This window comes from Protobothrops mucrosquamatus, unplaced genomic scaffold (genome assembly GCF_001527695.2).
Source record: "Protobothrops mucrosquamatus isolate PMUCROS unplaced genomic scaffold, P.Mucros_1.0 scaffold_82, whole genome shotgun sequence".
Classification (NCBI taxonomy): Eukaryota; Metazoa; Chordata; class Lepidosauria; order Squamata; family Viperidae; genus Protobothrops; species Protobothrops mucrosquamatus.
The window spans coordinates 70598-90923 of record NW_015386158.1 but is presented as its reverse complement, the minus strand read 5'-3'; the positions used below and the strand labels follow the sequence as shown (position 1 = coordinate 90923).

The 20326-nt window shown below is 35.4% G+C and overlaps 1 protein-coding gene across 1 annotated transcript in view; it reads left to right on the top strand.

Moving 5' to 3' along the window:
- The window catches only part of LOC107285855 (dedicator of cytokinesis protein 3-like), a gene marked incomplete at its 3' end in the record, with an annotated part of 177306 nt that overhangs the window by 88949 nt on the left and 68031 nt on the right, over positions 1 to 20326 (top strand). Inside the window, exons 7-14 of the mRNA XM_015814120.1 lie at positions 874 to 958; positions 2932 to 2973; positions 4546 to 4617; positions 5494 to 5558; positions 5664 to 5745; positions 7637 to 7697; positions 10807 to 10954; positions 18793 to 18881. Coding sequence (XP_015669606.1) covers positions 874 to 958; positions 2932 to 2973; positions 4546 to 4617; positions 5494 to 5558; positions 5664 to 5745; positions 7637 to 7697; positions 10807 to 10954; positions 18793 to 18881 — 644 coding nt within the window. The remainder of the gene's footprint in view (positions 1 to 873; positions 959 to 2931; positions 2974 to 4545; positions 4618 to 5493; positions 5559 to 5663; positions 5746 to 7636; positions 7698 to 10806; positions 10955 to 18792; positions 18882 to 20326) is intronic.

The window sequence follows — 20326 nt, the reverse complement described above, 5'->3', positions numbered from 1 at the left end:
AGGATATAGCATAATTATACTATGAAGGGTGCATTGCTATACGTACTTTTAATAAAGTAAATAGAAAGCCAGATTGATGTAGAGGATAAAGTGCTGCAAGCCAAGAGACTGAGTTCTAATTTCTAATTTTGTCGCAGGCCTAAGAAGTCACATAAGCTACAACAACAATAATAATGATAATGATAATAAAGTTGGAAGGGACCTTGGAGGTCATCTAATCCAACCCCCTGCTCAGGCAGGAAACCCTATAGCATTTCAGACAAATGGCTGTCCAGTCTCTTCTTAAAATCTTCCAGTGTTGGAGCATTCACCGCTTCTGGAGGCAGGTTGTTCCACTGGTTAATTGTTCTAACTGTCAGGAAGTTTCTCCTTAGTTCTAGGTTGCTTCTCTCCTTGATTAGTTTCTATCCATTGCTTCTTGTCCTTGGGCCAGTGATTCTCTCTAAGCCATAGTGAAAGGTGATGGCAAACCAATTTAGAAAATACTGCCATACAGAAAACTGTATGGACTTGTCCATGTAATTGTCAGGAATCAAGACTGACTTGAAGACATCAAAAATAAACCAACAACTAGTTACAGGGGGAGAGTTTAATAGAAATTTAAGCTCAGGGTTCTCTAATCCAAGTGACATTTCCCCATTATTGTGTTAATTATGAAATAGAGCAATTGATCTCTTTTATTAGAATGTACTGTATTTTAAACAAAGAATAGAAAAATGGGAAGCATCTTTGCTATGCTTTAATTTACAGTAAATTGCTGAAATGAATGAAAGCTATTCTTCTCAAATCTGAATCCATTTAAAGGATCAAATATGCATCTTGGAGATATTTTTTAAAAATTGATTCTGGGTTTGTTGGCTTGTTTCTTCATAGGCATTTGGGCTTGGATCTTGTCCCACGGAAGGACTTTGAGATTGTGGATTCTGATCAGATCAGTGTGTCTGATCTATACAAAATGGTAAGACTGTTTATGGAGAAGAAGGATATGTTTAAGAACATTTTGTGTAACCAAAAATTATTTATGCAACTGTGACAAGTATGGTATATTTAGGACTGGAAAGATTCAGATTCAAATCCCCATTCAAAAGGGTGATTTTGGCCAAGCAATCTCTCGGATTAATTTAAAGGATTGTTTTGAGGATAAAATTACAGTAGGAAAACCTAGCATCCTATTTAAGATTTTTCTGTATCTCATATTCAAAGGAGCTTGCAACAAATACATTTGTTTAAACTATAATGATCAGGATTAAAAGAATAATAAATAAATATTTTAATTTTCCAAGGTGACTCATTATCACCTTAGTCTTTCCCAGCATGCTGGTTGGGAAATTCTGGCAGTTGAAGTCCACACATGTTGAAATTACTAAGATTGAGAAACACTGCTTTATACTATGAGTGGCACCACTAACAACAGTTCTGAACAAGACAAACTGTACACATAAATTGACATAAAACAAGTAAAAAGTTTGTGTTTACTTTATATGAATGATTTAAAGTTATTTGAAAAAACAAAGGCTGTACTAGATTCCTTATTAACAAGCACAAAAGAATTCAGTAAAGATATTGTAATGAAATTTGACATTGATGTGTGTAACCATATTAATAAAGATAGACAGAATTGTTGAATGACAGAATACAGCTTAATAATGAAGATTTGATAAGGTAATAGCCTTATCCTTAGTGAAATAAACTGTGAAGGAAAAAAAACATGGTGTGAATGACTGTTAAGAAAAGAACCTTGATCAAGGAATCAGTCATGAAAAGCTCTTTAAAACAACAAAACTGTAGATAAAAAATAATTGAAAACCAATTTGTTAATTGAAAAAGCAAGCCAATGCATAATCAATATTTGAAGGATATAGAGAGGAAAAGTATAAAAATCCCACATGGACCTAATTAAAATCAGAAGTGTTAAAGAAACTGAAAGCTTTATTTTAGCAGCTCAAGTATGTTTGCAGTTTTGAGTTGTTATAACAATAATAGGAACAATAAATACAATTTATAGGAACAATAAATACAATTTTGGCCAGCTAATTGTATGAAGACAAAAATTCAATATGGAACAAACCACAGCAAATGTTGCCTTTATAGTGAAAAAAGGTGAAACAATTGACAATTTGATCTGTGGGTGCAGCAAAATTTCACAAACTGACTACAAGTCACATCATAACTGAGTTTCCAGAATTATTCATTGGAAATTTTGCTAGAGATTGGGATTGAATGTAGTAAAAACTACTGGGACCATGAAATTGAGAAGGTTTTGGAAAATGAATGTGTTAAGATCTTATGGGACTTTAAGATCCAAATAGATAGACATTTTATTCTTAACTTGCCTGATATAACAGTTATCAAAAAGAAGAAAATCTATTTAATTGATGTTGTTATACTGGGTGAGGCTAGGATTGAGAAAAACTTAATACCTTAATAATGCTATCTTAATAATATTTAGGCCCTTTGTTAGGACTTGAATTATTAAATTTCCAACAGTCTTAGATGGGCTTTCTGATAAGCAGCTTTGGGTACAGGTAGTCTTCTACTTTTGGCCATTTATTTAATAACTGTTCAAAGTCATGTCAGCATTGAAAAACAAACTGGTCTTTACACTGATGATCACTGCAATCCAAAATTCAGGTTCTTTGCAAGTGGCATGTATTTTTGACAATTGCATTTTCCCAGAAAGTCCTTTTTGCCCAATAGTCAACTTAAATGTTCGTGTTATGATTGGGTAATGACTTCTGTGTCATTATTATGCAATTCCATCCCCCCCTCCCCCATACTTTTGGGAAACTGGCTTAATCATTATAGCTAACTGACTGAATCTGTTCAAACAAATTAATTACATATTAAAGAGTAAAACTAATTCTGCTTAATTAAGTAAAGAACGAAAGCAGTGTATTGAGAAAAATAACACTTTTCCTGTCATCTTTACAGCATTTATCCAGTAGGCACAGTGTGCAACAAAGCATATCACAGGTAAGTTGAATTATAAAAGCATCATCACTTTCCTAAATATCACATGAATAGTAATACATGTAATGGTATTAAAAGGTTTTGTTTGACAGTGCCAGTGTACAGAAACTAATTTATTTTCTTCTGCAGCAACTTTAATCTTGATCTTTGTTTAGAACTGCTTGCATTAATTTGAAAATGGTATAGAATGTGATATTCATACTGTACACAGGTCTGTGTCCATGAAATGTTTGGGTTGTATGTATTTTCTCTCTTACATTACAAACTATATAGAATGTATTTAGCACAATACAGCTGAATTTCAAGATATGGAAAAGATCTGAAACATTAGTGGCAGCATCTGTGTTGCTGCTGAGATAACTTCAAAAGAAAGACTGTGTTACTAATGATTTCCATGAGCTTCCTCAATTTTTTTTCTTACCCTACCTTCCCACTTGTGTACAAGTATTTAAATCTGATAATTGTCTACTTAAGTAGAGACAATAACATCACTGTAAACTTCATCAAAAATGGAGCCAACAAGTCTTTGATCAATGAGATGAAAAAAGAGTTTAAAGGAAGGAAGAATAGTACCCATTGTCTCTGTCTGGTCCTCATACTTATGGATGTCAGCTGGATGGATATAAACCAACGTAACTGAATATACTTGCAAAACATTTCATCATTATGTATAGGTTACTTGCAGCTATATATAGCTAAATGTTATTTATGTTTAAATAACTCACCTATTCTTATCAACATAGGTACTATCTCATTTTCTTTTCAACTGCATTCCACAATTCAGGAAATGGTTAAGATAGTGCTGGGCTGCAGTAACTTAATAAGGACCAAAACCCCTGCTTTATTAAGCAATTTGCTCACATGGAATCTTACATGTGGTTGTGAAATTTAATGTAGAGCAAACAATTGGAATTTTTTTAAGGAAACCTCAAGTGTTAATAAAGAACTTATAAAAGGAAGAAAATATATAAAATTGCTGATATTTTATTATAAGGGTTTGTTGATTTGAGATTGTTACAGTACGTACCCTCACATATTGTTCATAGTTATTCACAAAACAACCCTCTCTCGTGCAATAGATAAAATAATAATTTTAAAAAGAGATGGGGGAATGGGTTTACCTCCAGATGTTGTTGAACCACAACACATAGAAACCCATCCAACATAGCCAGTGCAGAGAAATGCTGGGGATAATAAGTTTCATTTAATAATGAAAGACTACTTTTGTATCTAGATTTTCCACATTCCAGATTAATATGTTTAATACTGAACTTTATGTAACCTACTTTGATAGTAAATATTGTAATGTAGTTTTAGTAATAATACCAGGTATGTATCCTCATTTTTTTTCCATCAAACATCCAAATATATTTTGGTGGCATTGCTCGATCTCCAAATTGTTACAACTAAAAATTAGTGCACATGATGAATGTTTATAATGGGTATGTTATTAAATGGAAAACCTAAAGTTTCTAAAAGAAGGAATAAAAAGTCACTTGTTCCATAAATAATTGCATAACTATTGAATACGTGTACAGAAAATAAAGCTCTTTTCATTTCTTTTTTTCAAATTAGGTGGATACGATGAGGCCACGCCATGGAGAAGTATGCCGTCTGCCAGTACCTCACCANNGGAGGAGAACCACCGCATAACGGTGCCTCCCACTCCTAACTCACCGAGACGCCGCAGCATGATACCGTGGTCTACGGTATCAAAAGCCGCTGAGAGGTCCAAAAGAACAAGGACAGAGGAATACCCTCTGTCCCGGGCCCTCCAGAGATCATTGACCAACGCGACCAATGCCGTTTCCGTGCTGTGCCCCGGCCTGAAATTCTGCTATTCTGTTATAACATTATATTACAGTTAATGGTGAGATTATTGATGGGCAACCAAAGTCTGCCTAATTTAATAGACAGTACAGCAGACTTTAACTACTGTACTTTCAAAGAAACTGTATCATACTGATGCAACAGTAAAAGTTGTACATAAAAGAGTTCAGAATTTCTAGGATATTTTACCAGGAAAGGAGTTATAAAATGAGTCTGTGAATACTTATAAAAGGAATAATATAACAGGGCATGAGCTATGGCAGTGGTGGCGAACCTATGGCATGCGTGCCACAGGTGGCATGCAGAGCCCTCTCTGTGGGCACGCACGCTGTCGCCCCAGTCCTATGCCTTCAGCTGGGTTTTATAAACCTTTTTGCTTTAGGCCTCTGCCGCCGTGTGCAAAAAAAAAAAGGTTCTATCAGTCAATTTCAACTTCTCGCGGGAAAAAAAAATATCTTGCAAAGTTGGAATTGATTGGTTGAACTTTTTAGTCCCACCCAGTCTGCTGTTACCACTGCAGCCATGCCCACCCAATGGGCCACACTCACCCGGCACTCGACGATGCATAAGTGATTTTGGGTTGCAGTTTGGGCACTCGGTCTATAAAAGGTTTGCCATCACTGAGCTATGGTTTCATTGGCCCCTTATCCACAGGGGCACAGTCTCAGCTCATAAGGGACTTTTTTTATATAGGCTCTTCAGAACTGCCAAGGAGAGAGATCTCTAGTATATTGGTTGGGTGCAGTGAGAGGTCAGTTGTAACCCTTCATCAAGATAACCTTTTTTGAAAATATAGATTTAATTCTGACTAGACTAGAATAAAATAAAGTATTAATGATAGACAAATCCTTGTTGCCTTTCAGTGAAAGATTTCTGGTAAGGTTGAACAAGAATGGGGGTGCCAAGAATCCAGAGAAGATTGATCGGATGTGTACACTTTTCACAGTATGTATTGCTTTATGGTCTGTATTGTCAAGTGAGACTTTTCCTTTCCTTTACCTTTTCAGCCAAGATTAGTTTCAGATACAAACAAAATTTGATTCATGCTGAATTTACAAATTAATTCATACGTTTCCATTTTTATCACATAGAAGATAAAAGAACAATGTTCCTAATTGTAGTTTGGTTTGAAACTGAACTTCAAGAAGCTTCTAATTTGATGCAGGTGTTTGATAATATGTTTAATAGTAGGTGGTGGTAGAGGGATTAGTAGTAATCCTGAGACTTCAGAATTGCTAACTTACCTAGGATGGGCATCCTAGGTAAGTTAGCAATTCTGAAGTCTCAGGATTACTGAGGATCTCCTATGCTCATTAATATCCAGTCTGATTTACCTCAGTTTATAGAGTAACCAAGCAAGATCACAGACTCATGTGATAGCTGAATTTGAAATTATTTTTTGTAAGTGAGTCTTATTCATCACAAGGACCAACAATCTTTAATGAAAGCTTGGGTGAGAGTGGTAAATAATAATTCTAAAAACCTAAGTTCTATTGTAATAGATTTTCTGTGCTGATTTGTGAAGAAGACAGTTAAAAAGAAATATAGATAGTCCTCATTTAGCGACCATTAAAAGTTATGACGCACTCCTCAAAAGGTACTTATTACCTGGTTCAAGAGTTCTGATGGCAGCACTCCCCACAGTCACATGACAGCATTTCAGGCACTTTGCAACCGCTTACCTTATGACTGGTTGCAGCATTCTGTGATCAGGTGATGCAGTTTACAACTTTTTTTTTACCAAAAACTAGCTGAAAAGGCCAATTACTGGCAAAAAACATCCACAGGAATGCATTGACTCAACAACTATCAGGTTTGCTTTACGACTGCTGCAAAAAAGATTGTAAAATTGGATCAGTTACGTAGGTGCCTCGACTTACAACCATCATTACTTACAATTGAAATTCAAACATCCATTATAATCATAAGTTGAGGACAACCTGTTCTTCACATGGTCATTTGCGAATGATTAACATTTCTAAATTTATAATACCACAAATTTTGTAGAACATTATTGTTTTAAATACTTAAACGAAATATGAGCCAGCGTCATGCCAGCTTCTGTTTTGTGGTCTTGTTGTGAGGAGCAACTGTGTGGAGCACTCATAGACGATCTCAGGTCCTCTTGTCTGGAGAGTAATTAGAGTCTTCATTCTGTCCCAGTCATTGGTTCCACTTTAAGTAGCGCAATCTTCAGTTTGCTATTTCTTCCCTGGAAGTCCAGACTTCCTTTCTAAAATATTTGTGATTATGAGTTTTATAATTTATACTTTCATTGTAGTTTAATTGTTTATGCTGTCTTTTAGCTATATGTCCAAATAATAGCTTTGCAAAGTAAGATGGGTAGCATATAAATTTGATAAATAATATATAAGCAATATGTTCAAAGTGTATGAAAATATGTAGATTGAAAGCAGATAGGTATAGGGGCTATCCTTTAGATGTTCTGGAAGAAAAATAAATGTATTTAATAAAATATTAAAACTAATGATAATGTTCTTTACTATTTTTAGAAGAAGAAATGTTATTTTATATTTAGAAAACTAAGACTGACTATTTAGTTCTAATACAAATGATTATGTGTAGAGTTTCATGTTATTTTAAAAGAGAAATCAGTGAAAAACTTCAGTTTCCAGAAATTGTTTAAGTTTAGAACAATGAGATAACATTTATAAATTTCTGTGTTTTTATTTTCATTTTTCTTTCCTTTCTCCCTAGTCTTTCATATTTTTTTGTGGACTTTGTAAGAAACATAGAGGCTGCTTTTCTGAAATGTAAATATAACTTAGAAATGTTGCTAATTTATTTTTTCTTTTGCATCTTTCCTATTTATAAGGACCTTGGCAGCAAAGATATGAAGAAAGATTTGTACATAGTTGCCCATGTAATCCGAATAGGTACAGTATTCCTTATTAAAAACATTTACATTTTTATTTAAACAACAGAATTAATATATGACATGATCTGATGTATAAGTTGTGATAGTTTCTCTGTCTGCTGGAGACAGTAACAGAAGATCACTTACGTTTTAATACTAATTGTTAAAGACTTCTCAATTATAAGCATACTCGCTAAATGTTTTAATGGAATAAACATTAATTGTATATCTATTCCAACATATTGCATGTGTTATTTTTATATTATATTTTTATATTATATTTTATATTATAAATCAATCTGTTAGAAAGGATAATAACATACTTCTGGCAGCGCCTATCTGAATTATGTTTGACTTATTTTGATTTATTTCAGTCTCTGCTATTTAGAGTTGCGCTGCTTTGAAAAAGACTTGGAAAAGGTGTCTTGGAAATAAAGCAGCTGCACCTTCAGTGTAATTACCAAAAGCAGGCCTACTACCGTAGTTTTCAGGTTTGAGTTGAAGACTGAAAAAAACATCATGTTGCCAAAAACATTTGTGAGCAAATATTTAACCAGGGACTGAGCTGCAATATTTAATGGCGCAAATATCTCATTTTAATTTCAGTATTTAAATATTTTTGCTCCTGAATAGAAAAAAAAACTTCTCTCGAAATTGTTAGGCCATTAGAGCCACAAGAATTTGATGGGGATCATAAGATCATTAAAAAAAACCCCACTGGATTACATTGCTCTCCCTTTTCCTCTGCAAGGAGTTTGAATAAGAGATGGGTGACTGCCTTTTCCCCAGAACTAGTTTTTTCTTCATCTGCATGCACATTTTATCTGACTTTTTGCCTGCTCCCAGAGTCTAAAAAACATTTTCTAATTAGCTGTCCTTATTTTCGAAAGGATAGCCAGGATATTAAAAGGGACCATTGCGGTTGACAGAGTTTGTGAACAAAGAGAGCTTGAAATCCAGCAGAAAGTTTTAATTTGCTTAATAGCACCAGATTAATGGCTATGTCTTTTCTCCTTATCTCTGTCAAAGATGTTGGACTTTCTTTTCTTGATTTTTGCTTGGTTATTACTTTGTCCCAAATACAGTGAAAAGAGACAGGATGATTTTGAAAAGATTACAACTATAAGCGCAGCTTGGATGCAGCCTCAAATTCCTTTAGAATAGGACTCTTCTAGAGTAAAACAACACATGAGAATTATCTTGTGCACTGCATTTTAATTTCCAGTAGCTTGAATCTTATGGCAGCTTTCTACTCAAAAATATGTTTTGTGTAAATCAAATTGAAAATAATGGGTAGCTAGGAGATTGAATGCAAAAGCAAGCAGGCAGGCAGAAAGAAGATGACTGCTTATGTGGCTTCAGCCAGCCATTCATAATGGAAAAAATGATGCAATTTCATGTTAATTCATAAATGGTACAGTAATTAGTACATCCATTTTTGTGAAATTTAAATAACTTTAATATAGAATTTGCATAAATTAAAACAAGGACAAGTTTTGTATTTCTGCTTATATTCTATCATTAAAGTTTTGCCTCATGATCAGGAGTTATGGGTTTTTTTTTTATTTTTACTGACAGGTTCTGCAACCTAAAGAACCCTTCATTAGACAAAAGATAAGTGAAAGGGGCACCCGTAAGGATATGGAGATTGCAGAGAAACTGAATAAATTCTCTGCTACTTTCTTTATTGTAGAAGATAAAAGACAGATCTGTGAGCCTGTATTTAGTTTATCAGAGCAAATTAAGCAATTTGAGAAAACAATCTAGGACATTTTGAGAAAGTAAAATATAAAGAATTCTTGGGTCTTGATGACTTGAACTATCAGAGGTAAAATTGCTGATTTCCCTGCAAGAATATATAACTTATCCCTCAAATTCAGTTTAGTGCTAGAGGACTGTAAAGTAGCCAGTGTGATACCAGTTTTAAAAAGGATTCCAGGGGAGATATTAAAAATTATAGTTTTGCAAGATCAATCCTAGGAAAGTTGTAGAAATACTATTTAAAGAAAAAATTGCTAAGTAAATAATGAAGAAAGTTTACTGAAAAATAAATAAACATAAATTCTGCAAATATAAATTCTTCCACAACAATCTATAATTTTTTAAAGTGGACAAAAATGTTTCTGCCAACTGATTTTTCAAAAAAGCCTTTAGAGAATTCTTCATCAATAGTTTTTCAAGTAAACTTAGTGATCATGATGTATGAAGATACACTCTTTATCATTTATAATTGGCTAAAAAACAAAAGGTAAGGTTTAGGATAAAATGGTCAATTTTCTTAGAAGATGAAAGTGTAATTCCTTAAAGATCTGTGCTGAGATCAGTGTTTTTATGGTTTATGGTCAAGTTATCTTGGAATAAGCAGTAAGTTGGCAGGGTAATGAAATCTAAAATTTATGGTAAACAGCTCTAGAAAGGTTTTTTTTTGCAGTACGGTAAAATGGTAAATGAAAGGCAAGTACAGTTCAATTGAAACAAGTGTAAAGTGATACACATTGGGTCACTCACATCCCATTTCACAGATAGATTTATGTAGTTTGAGCTATTTCACCCAAAACTAATAAGGAAGGTGATCTTGGGATCTTAGCAAATAGCTCAATAAAGTCACAATTCAATGTGCAGCAACTGGGAAAAAGGCAAATGTCATATTAGAGATTGTCAGGAAAGAGATTAAAAATAAAACTGTCAAATTTTTATCTGCTTCCACTAATATATTTTGGCTAGAACCTTTTTCTTAGCACAGAAAGAAAGGCTCCTGAGGAAGATATGATTGAATCACCCATGACCTGGAAAAAAAGTTTATGACACTATTCTCCTTTTCTTGAAACACTAGAACCCACATTAATCCAGTGAAACTGATTGAAACAGATTGAGAAAAAAATTAAAAATAATTAATTTGTGGAATTTAATGTAAAAGATAAATTGATGGCAACTAATATGAATTATTTTAAAATGCACTGGATAAATTCATGAGATGGCTATCGGCCTCAAGAGTTGTGGGCAGCATGCCTCTCAAACAACTTATAGGGAACTTGCTGGAAGAGGAAGCATCTAGTTGTAAGAAACAAAATACTGGACTATAAAGGTCTTAGCCTGATTCAGAAGAGCTTTTCTTCTGCTTGTTTTAGGACGTATGTTGCTAAATGACTCAAGAAAGGGTCCATCTCACCTGTATTACCGGCGTCCATATGGCTGTGCTGTATTGAGTGTCTTGGATGTAATTCCATCAATTTCTGAACTCAAAGAAGAAAAGGATTTTGTTCTCAAAGTTTACACGTAAGTTTATTTAGTTGAAGCATTTAGTTGTTTTTAACTCTGTTATACTCTGCCCAGAGTCACTGTTAGTGTGATGAGTAGCTGTATAAATTGGTTTAATAAATAAGTAAATAAATAAACAGAAATGCCATAATCTGTTAATCTCAAGTCTAATATTTTTCTGATATGTAAAATATAATTTAGGATGTGTTATTTAAAAATATTAATTAAACAATTAAAATGTATTATCATCTATGACAAGCCAATATGTGACTATCATATCTGCCTGCAACACTTCAGAACTAAAGTTGGAAGTTGCTTTGGAGAGGTGTATATTCTACGCCCATTAGCATCTTCTTAAAGAGGCTACAACTTTAACTGAAATTATTTGGTAGCCACACTACTACAGGAAAATTTAGGTTTGGTTTAGCTAGTCAGTGATAAGACTGCAGCAAGATGCTTTGGAGTGGGTATGGGTATGCCTCTGGTGCCTCCTTAACTAGAACCCATTTTTTTTCTGGGATTGTGCAATCCAAGATAAAATGTACAATTATTATCAAGGCAATGATTCACTTTTTTTTCAGAAGAGCAGCATGAAACAGCAAATAATTTGCAGGCAAATTAAGAAATCACTTATGGTGGCAGATAGAGATGAACTGCTTCTAAGTCATATACAAGCTCCAAGAACCATTTTTAGAAGTTCCCAAGGCCCTCCAAATCATCTCACTGGATTTAAGTGGCAAAGGGACAACGTTTAAAGTGACCGTTATCTATTGTTCAATTGTTTAATTAATGATTAAAATAGACTCATTGTATCTCCACTACATTTAAACAGCTATATTTTTCTTGAATCCTCTAAGGACATTTCCAGACTGAGCTGTCAAAAGTCAGCAGGCATATATACAACTGTTTAGACCTATCCTTGTGAAACATTACCATATTACCACCTGGTCTCCACCAATCCTTATAAGATGTGGGGGGGGACCCATTCTCAGTTGTAAAAATAAAATAAAATAATTGCATGTTATCTCTTATTCAATCGTTGACTAATACTGATGATGTTACCTAGTTTGGGTAATGAAATGTCTGCAAGAAAACAACCAAGTTCAAAGAGCACCAAGGACCCCTCATTTCAACTCTGACCTACAAATATTCTCCATTATTGGATATAATTTTCCTAGTGATGAGTCAAAATTAATCATGGAGTTTTTAACCAATCTACTCCCAAAAGTGCTATTTCAAAAAATCAATTGGACTTTCTTTGTTTTTGCTTGAAAACATTTTGCTTCTCATCCAAGAAGCTTTTTCAGTTCTGAATGAATGGTGGAAAATGGAAGGATTTATATTCCTTGCAGTCATCTGGTCGTTAAGCACTCTTTCTAAGAGTTGTTGAGGCCGCTTGGAGTTTTATTTGTGCCATCAGGGTCACCTGAGTAATGCAAATAGGTGTGGAACTTTCTTGGGACTGCTAAAAGGACTGTGTTGTAGACAGAAGATAGGTGGTGTTGTATCCCTCCCTCTCTGTTGACAGGGAGCTTTTCAATTTTAATGTAGATGGCCTCTTTGACCCCTCTTTCAAACCAGCGGTCCTCTCTGTCCAGAATGTGGATTTTGCTGTCTTCAAAAAAGTGCCTTTGTCTTTTAAATGCAGATGGACTACTGAATCTTGTCCTGATGGGTTTGTTCTCCTATGTTGGGCCATGTGTTGGTGAAGTCATTTTTTGTTTCTCCAATGTGCAGATCTATATATGTCTCACTATATTGTATTGCATAAATCAAATTGTTCAGTTTATGTCTGAGTGTTTTATCCTTGGGGTGGATAAGCTTCTGCCATAGTGTATTTTTGGGTTTAAAGTGTAGATGTATATTGTATTGGTTGAAAATCTTCCTGACCTTTTCCGATATTCCTGCAATGTATGGAATGACAATGTTGCTTCATTCGTTGTTCTTTTCTTTGTTACGGAAGAACTCCGGCTGGGTTTTTCTCTGGATTTGATGAAGGCCCAGTTGGGATAATCACAAGTTCTTAGGGCCTCCTTGACATGTTTTAGTTCTTTTTCTTTTCCATATTTGCTGGTAGATAAACTTTCAGTCTGGTGGTGTAGGGTTTAAAAAATATTGCAAGTAGCTATCATAATCCCAGCAGTATTGTCATGGAGGAGTTCAGAAATCAGGTTGGTGATTGACACACAAACCCCTTCGTGTTTTTACACATTTACGTGAGGGCAAGGCTTCATGCAACTGGTACATCAAGCAACCCCTATCATCTAAAAAGTAAAAAAAAATAACAAAAATGAAACATACCACCATACTCTCCGAGGTGAGATCTGTACTGACCCTCTTGACCTCTCATAAGGCTTGAGTACCTGGTTCGGTCAGTGGATTTGAGGGTATCACTCTGAAGGTGGTTAGTAGATTGAGGGAAGCCCCTTCTGTGATCTTCATACTCCTTTCTTCCCCCATCTTTTAATCTTTTAATGATAATTTTTATTATAACTAAGATTATTATTATTTTGTCTTTTAGAGTTTCTGGTTGTAAGCCACCCAGTGTAGCCTCTAGAGGAAATAGGCAGCACATAAATCCAATACATACTTACAATACATACCAAGGCTCATCAAACATTTATTCCATCTCACAGAAGACAGGTGCAGTTATTGTCTTGGCCCAATGCCCAGACAAAAAGCCACATTTTAAAAACTTTCCTGAAGACTAACAAGGTTGGAACTATCCAACTCTTAAGGAAAGCACATTCCTAAAGGGAGGTACCTCAGCAGAAAAGGCAGACTTCATAGGTCTCTTTGGATAACATTGCCTCAAGGAGAATCCTGGAGCATGCCCGCTCTGGGAAAGAGCATCAAATGGGCAGAAATAACTGGAGATAAGCAGTCATGCAAGTAACCTGGGCCTCTGCCAAGAAGGGCTTTGTAACAAACCTTGAATTGTACTTGGAAACCTATAGGGAACTAGCACAGCATGTCAAGTTTGGGCATTATATGGGCATGTTGTGATACACTTCTAACTGCCCATGCTGCTACATTCTGAACCATTTGCAGTTTTTGAATGGTCTTCAAGGGCAGCCCTATGTGGCAATTGTCCAAATGGGAGATGACTAAGACATGAATGTCAATCTTACTAGTTAGACCAGACCAGAAAATTTTGTTTGTTTGTTTAGTAAGTAAGTAAGTATGAAATTTATTTGCTTCCCATCTTGTCTCAAATGACTCTGGGCAGCTTACAGCATAAAACATTAAAAAAAACAATTAAAAGCAACTGTAGAAGAAGGTTAAAAATGGAATTAGCTATAATAACAGAATCTTCCATTTTGATATACCTCCTTCTCCTTCTTATACATTAGTTCACTAGGGAAACATTTGCTTCAGCTATTTCTAAATGCATTGTTCTAAACTTAAAAATGTCACAGCCCCTTTGCATAGGTAACTTGATATTTCCATCAAGGTTATCCTCCCTATTTTCCACAGCATGTGAAAGGTACAATTGGCACTCAAGAGGCTGTGCAGAGGCTCTTCTAAGCATGGCTGCCACCTGCTCCTCAATTAGGAGCTGTGAGTCCAGAAAGACTTCCAAACTGCAAACTGTTGTGAATGAGAATGCAGCCCCTTCCAAAACCTACAGTTCAGAGGTACCCAAAACTCATTTAGTCTTTGCCATTGACTCGAAGCCTGTTCTTCCCCAGTCAGGCCCACAGATCCTCCAAACACTGGAAAATATCTTGACAGCATCACTTGATTGACCCAGGGTGGTGATTTACAAATGAGTATTGTTAGCATAGTGATGTTAGTTAACTGAGTGCTGACAGATGATCTATCCAGAAGCTTCATGTAGATGTTAAGTAAAAATTGTGAGAGACTAAAGCCCCGAAACACCCTGCAGAGCGGACATTTAGAGCTACCCTTTTCTCTCCCCACTGATTGTCTTAGTATCTGAATGGTTCTGCCTACCACCTAGTGGTCTAAGACCAGGTGACCAGCTGCCATACCCCACCCCTATAATCCAGCCACATCCACACCACTGCTCTGGCTCCTCTGCTCCTATCAAGGTGGGCAGAAGCAAGAAAATATACCAAAACTAGTGAGTAAACTAGGGTAGGTTTTTACACCCAATTTCCATTTCCAATCCAAGGGAGGATAAGCAACAATACTCCAGATAACTTCCCCCTTCAGCCCCACAGAACTACTTCAAAGTCCAGTCAGGATAAAGATCTTAAGTTCAGAATTGTTCTCCAGTCAAACTTTCTGAAGCTGAGACTGTTAAACCTGAAATCCACTGAGAGATGATGAATCCAATCTACATTCTAGCTTCTTTGATGTTCACAAGTACCACCCAAGATGGCTGCTATCTCCCTGGATATACCTCAGCCTAACTGCAGGATGATGATTGGTTTTCCTGCAAGATCACCAGCCGGCTCCCGGTCTTATTGATATTTGACACTAATGCTCAGTTGCCTCAACTCTCTGAAACATTGACGACAGGCATATCAGAGCCATCAGTCTCATCTTTGCACAGCCAGGGAAACTGGTCATTACAAGTTTGCTACCATTTATCATCATCAGGAGGAACATCTTCAAAGGCACCAGCATCACTACTAGGCTGCTCAGTGGCTGAGTGGCAGTGTTTCTATCTGGAGTCTCTTGCTGCTAAACTGTTGATCAGAGGCTCCATCCCAATCACTGTCCAACTAACATTGCCAGCTCTTCCTCCAATTCCAGTGAAGACATTACACAGTTGTCCAACAGTTGCTTTGAAGACTTTAAATACTGCTGCAGAGGGTTTCTGGGGAACACCAAAGACCATACATGCCAACCAAAGAAATACCAAAAAACTTTCCTAATTTTCTACAAGCTTCAATGCATCCACACAGAAGTTATAACATATTTTCCTATAACACCAGTGGTGTGTCTTCAGCAACATGTAATTAATCTTAGCACCATGACAAGAGAGAGAAAGAGGGGGAGAGACATAATGCTATCAAAATTATAAAATTCCATTATTTTTCTGAATTCACATCCAGAGAAAACAATAATTATTTCATTTTCCCTCAAAAGTTTTATATTGAAGTTGCAGTAATAAACTAATAAAATGCCTCCCAAGAAGACCAGACAGGTGATGCAAGATGAGCTAATTTTACTTTATTGTAAAGCTACATTAACAGATTCTTCTAAATCTTAAAGTACAGTTCTCCCATCTTTTTTTACCACCTGATAAATTAGATCAGGGGTCAGGAATTCTGGGAGTTGAAGTCCATGAATCATAAAAGAGCCAAGGTTGACTACCCCTGAATTAGATGGATCCTTTCTAAGTTTATTTCTCTGCTCATTTTGCAGCTGTGGGCTCCTCCCCTTTTATCTGATCATTCTCTAGGCAGCACCTTTTCCCCTCATTTCCCTAGGGCATTCTCACATTCCAATACAACTACCTACCTTACATATTTTAAAATAATTCTGTATGAAACTCCATTGGGTAGGTCACCCTATTATAGTTGTGTTGTGGTATTACATGCAAACATATAGGGGAATAATTTTGTGTTATCATACTGCAACCCAATTTTGTCACTCCACACTCTACCACCATGAATGTCTAGTTTTAATTTTTTTTCATTTTGCTAAGTATTTTTGCACTGTATTGCTTGTACTCATATAATCAGAATATCTGTCACCACTGGGAAATAACTTGCTTCTGTGCTTCCATGTTCAACATGAAATACTATAATTTTTCATTGAAAGCAATCGTGTTTATATAGGTCCATTTCCTTTATTGGGGTGAATCAGAGTGGTACAAAAGATTATGCAAGCTTTGAAGTTTTCATCAGGCAACTGAATTCTGCATTTCAAAGTCATTTCCAAGGAGATTTTACTTTGCATACATAATTAATACTGGGTTTGTTGGCAATAGATTATATCTTCATGAGAGAAAGGGGCTTTTTAATGTATATACCCTTTCTTCCATAGCAAAACTCAGATTTTCTCAAAACTTCCACTCCAGCTAGAAGAGTTTTTGTTCTTTTGGAAAGTGTAGGCAGTTCTTTAGAGAAGGGAAATAATCAAGAAGCTAAGGATTAGAGCCCTTAGCCTTTAATAAAAGGAAACTCTACAAGAAACTGGAAAAAGTCCAAGAAACAAGCAGATTTCAGGACATAATAGAAAATATTTAACAAGTTTAGCTGAAAATATTGCCAGGGACAATTTTTCCTACTTTGATGGCATATACTTAAAAATAATATTTCATCTCTGCTTAATATTTCCATTTTCCAAATTAAATGGTTTCTATAAATTAGGAACAGTCCAGAATCATCATGTATTCTGCCCATGTTTCTGTTTGTTATTTTACGAGTGGTACTTTCAAGTCACTATCTGAGATTTGAACAACTCTGCATGTTTATCTTCATTGCCTTTAAATATTTATTTGGGACTGCTTAAACACCAAAAAGAATTTTTACTTTTTTTGCTTTAAAAGCATGATTTTACAGTAGTCCTTGTGCCTTATTTAANGACCTAATTGTTTAGAGATGGATTTACAAGTGGCATTTGTGGTTGTTAAGTGTGGACTTCATGTATTCCACTTTTATAAGATTAGTATATCTCTGAAAAAGAGGAGAGGAAAGAAAAGGCTGATTTTTCTAGTCACAGACCTCAATGCCGGGAGATAGCACTATAGATTTAATTTTTTCTCATTTTTTTCTCTAATTTAGCAGAAAATGTGGGCACCCTGTTTCTTTTACATACCATGGCTGCAGGGAGAATGCCATATAAAGCACTCCCTAAAAGGTAGATGGTTGCAAAAAGTGCTACCACACACAAAGCAGGCGATGGAGCGAGGTGTAAAGGAGTTGTCACATTCTGGGAAAGAAAAAATAACAATTTAAACCATGGCAGATGAAGAGGAGGTGGATATTTCAGCTTTATCCCTTAAGTGAGATCTTAGTCTGCCATTAGGTCTGGCAGAAGAGGCATACTTTGGGTTTCATTTACAAAAGAATACCATCTGATGGGACTCAAAAAGAGAGCCTTTTCTGTCACAGCAACCGCCCTCTAGAATGCTGTTCCCACAGAGATTTGATTGACAAGAGGGTTGAGAACTCTAATCTTTTATCCTATGGACTGAGACATGCTGCAATAACATAACATACCGTGTTTCCCCGAAAGTAAGACCTATCCCCAAAATACATTTCCTTCTGCCACAGAAGAAGTGGGCCAGCTGGGTGGGGCTGCCGCTGTGGCAAAGTGAGTGGAAAAGACACCCCCCCCCCCGGAAATAAGACCTGGTGCCTCTTTGGGAGGCAAATAAAAAAATAAGGTCTTATTTTCGGGAAAACACGGGTATATAACCCCCCCCCCCACACACACACACACTATATGTCTGTGTGTGTGTGTATAAGTTCCTTGTACAGTAGTATTAATTTTTTATTTCAAATGTCATCATCTAATTGAATGAGTAATTATTCCTTTATTTATTCATAATTTCAACTTTTATTATGATCCATGAATGTTAAGCTCTGATACCATCCTTTTACATTCTCAAATAGGAATATAAGATATGTAAAGAGCACCATTTTCTTAACTAGTATGATTATATAGACATAGTAGAAACGCAACATCAGGCATTGAGATATATCAAGAAGCTGCTAATGGATTTCAAATATACAATAATGAAATTTTCAGTGAAAGCAATTTTTTTCTTATTAAGGTGCATCATCTTAGATATTCACTTAATCTGAGTTATATAAGATTCTATTCTGTAATGCTTCTCATTTAGTTGTAAATAGTTTAATTTCTTCCCTGTGTAATTATGTGCATATTTAATTTCATTGACAATGGCAAATAACATTGACTCTACTTTTCAGGTGCAACAATGAGAATGAATGGTATCAGATCCATGAAAATATAATTCGCAAGTCGAGCACCAAATATACAGCACCCAGTTCAAATTATGGTAATATTTTATTTTAGCTCTTTTAAAGATACATATTTTCTTTGGCAATGAAAACATTATACTTGCCACATAGTTCATATTTTAGAGCCTGTGGTCATGAACAGTCCTCAAGGAATTATCTTTATTGTGTATAAAAATGTGAGTACAGATGTTGGGGATTTTGCAGAACAAAAAAGCCTTTTTTAAAAAAAAAAAATCCAGTAACCTCTTCAGCATTGCTAATTGTTAGTAGACATGAAATATTCATTCCTCTTACCAGGGATTTATATTTCTGGCTTCACGTCGATGTCACATGTTCAATAAGGAATGTATTGTACCTGCTTATAGGTTGCTTCCTCCTCTCCCAAACATATTTGCATATTTATCTGGCAAGGAGGGGAATACAGAGAGTATAGCATGCAAGAAAGGATGACGAGAGTGGGAAATTTGCAGGATGTGCTGCTAACATCCTTGAGAAGAAAAAGAACTTGTCCTTTCTCCCAGGACATATTTAGATTATTAGGTTTGAAGCAAATCAATACCTAGCATAAGAGGTGCATGTAAGGAAACTGTGATGCACAATGGCAAGAATTCTGTTATTAATTATAATAGCATTGTGTGTTGCAAAATAGGACCAGCTTGAAGCACTTGCTTGACATTCATTTTCAGAAGCAAAAGTCTAATTACTACATCGACAATTAACACTCATCTGTAAAATTGGCTGTGGCACCTGCGTATTGTTAAATGTATTGATAACTGACTGAAAATAAGAAAGTGTGGCTGATGTGGCAGTAACGGGATAGTAGAATAGAAAAGAAAAAATTGGAGAAGATCACAGAATATCAAGTTCTTAAAATCGATTTTCATCTTTGTTAAAGTATCAGATCAAAAGCCCTCATGCTTCCAAATTCTTTATGCCATCTATTGTTTAGAGTAATTATATTAACTAAATGCAGATAGAGCAATACTATTTTTTATATACCTTATTTTATATACACTTAAAATCTATTCAACCAGCCTCCTTGGCACTTTGTTGTTCCTGTTAGTCTAACAGCAACTTCGGGATTGATTTAGTCCCAGAGTTGTCGCCCTCGTACTCTTATGATGGCAGAAAAAGTTTTAGGTTTTAAATCTAGACTTAAACTTTTCAGTTATGAGGAATAGCAGATTTTTTTATTCTGATTGGACAATTGTGGCATTTTGACTGCCTCAGTAACCGACCTGTTTGACTTTTATATTGAATGTGGCTTAATTTTATTCAATTGAATTGAATTGAATTTGAATTTGAATTTATTATATTTATACCCCGCCCTTCTCCCGGAGGACTCAGGGCGGCTTACAGCCAGTTTAAAAACAGTTTGATACAAATACAAAATATAAAATTTAAGAGAATAATTAAAAATAAATATTTAAATAGGCCGCTTCTACTAAAATTTAGTTAAAACCAATTTAAAATACCCCTAGGC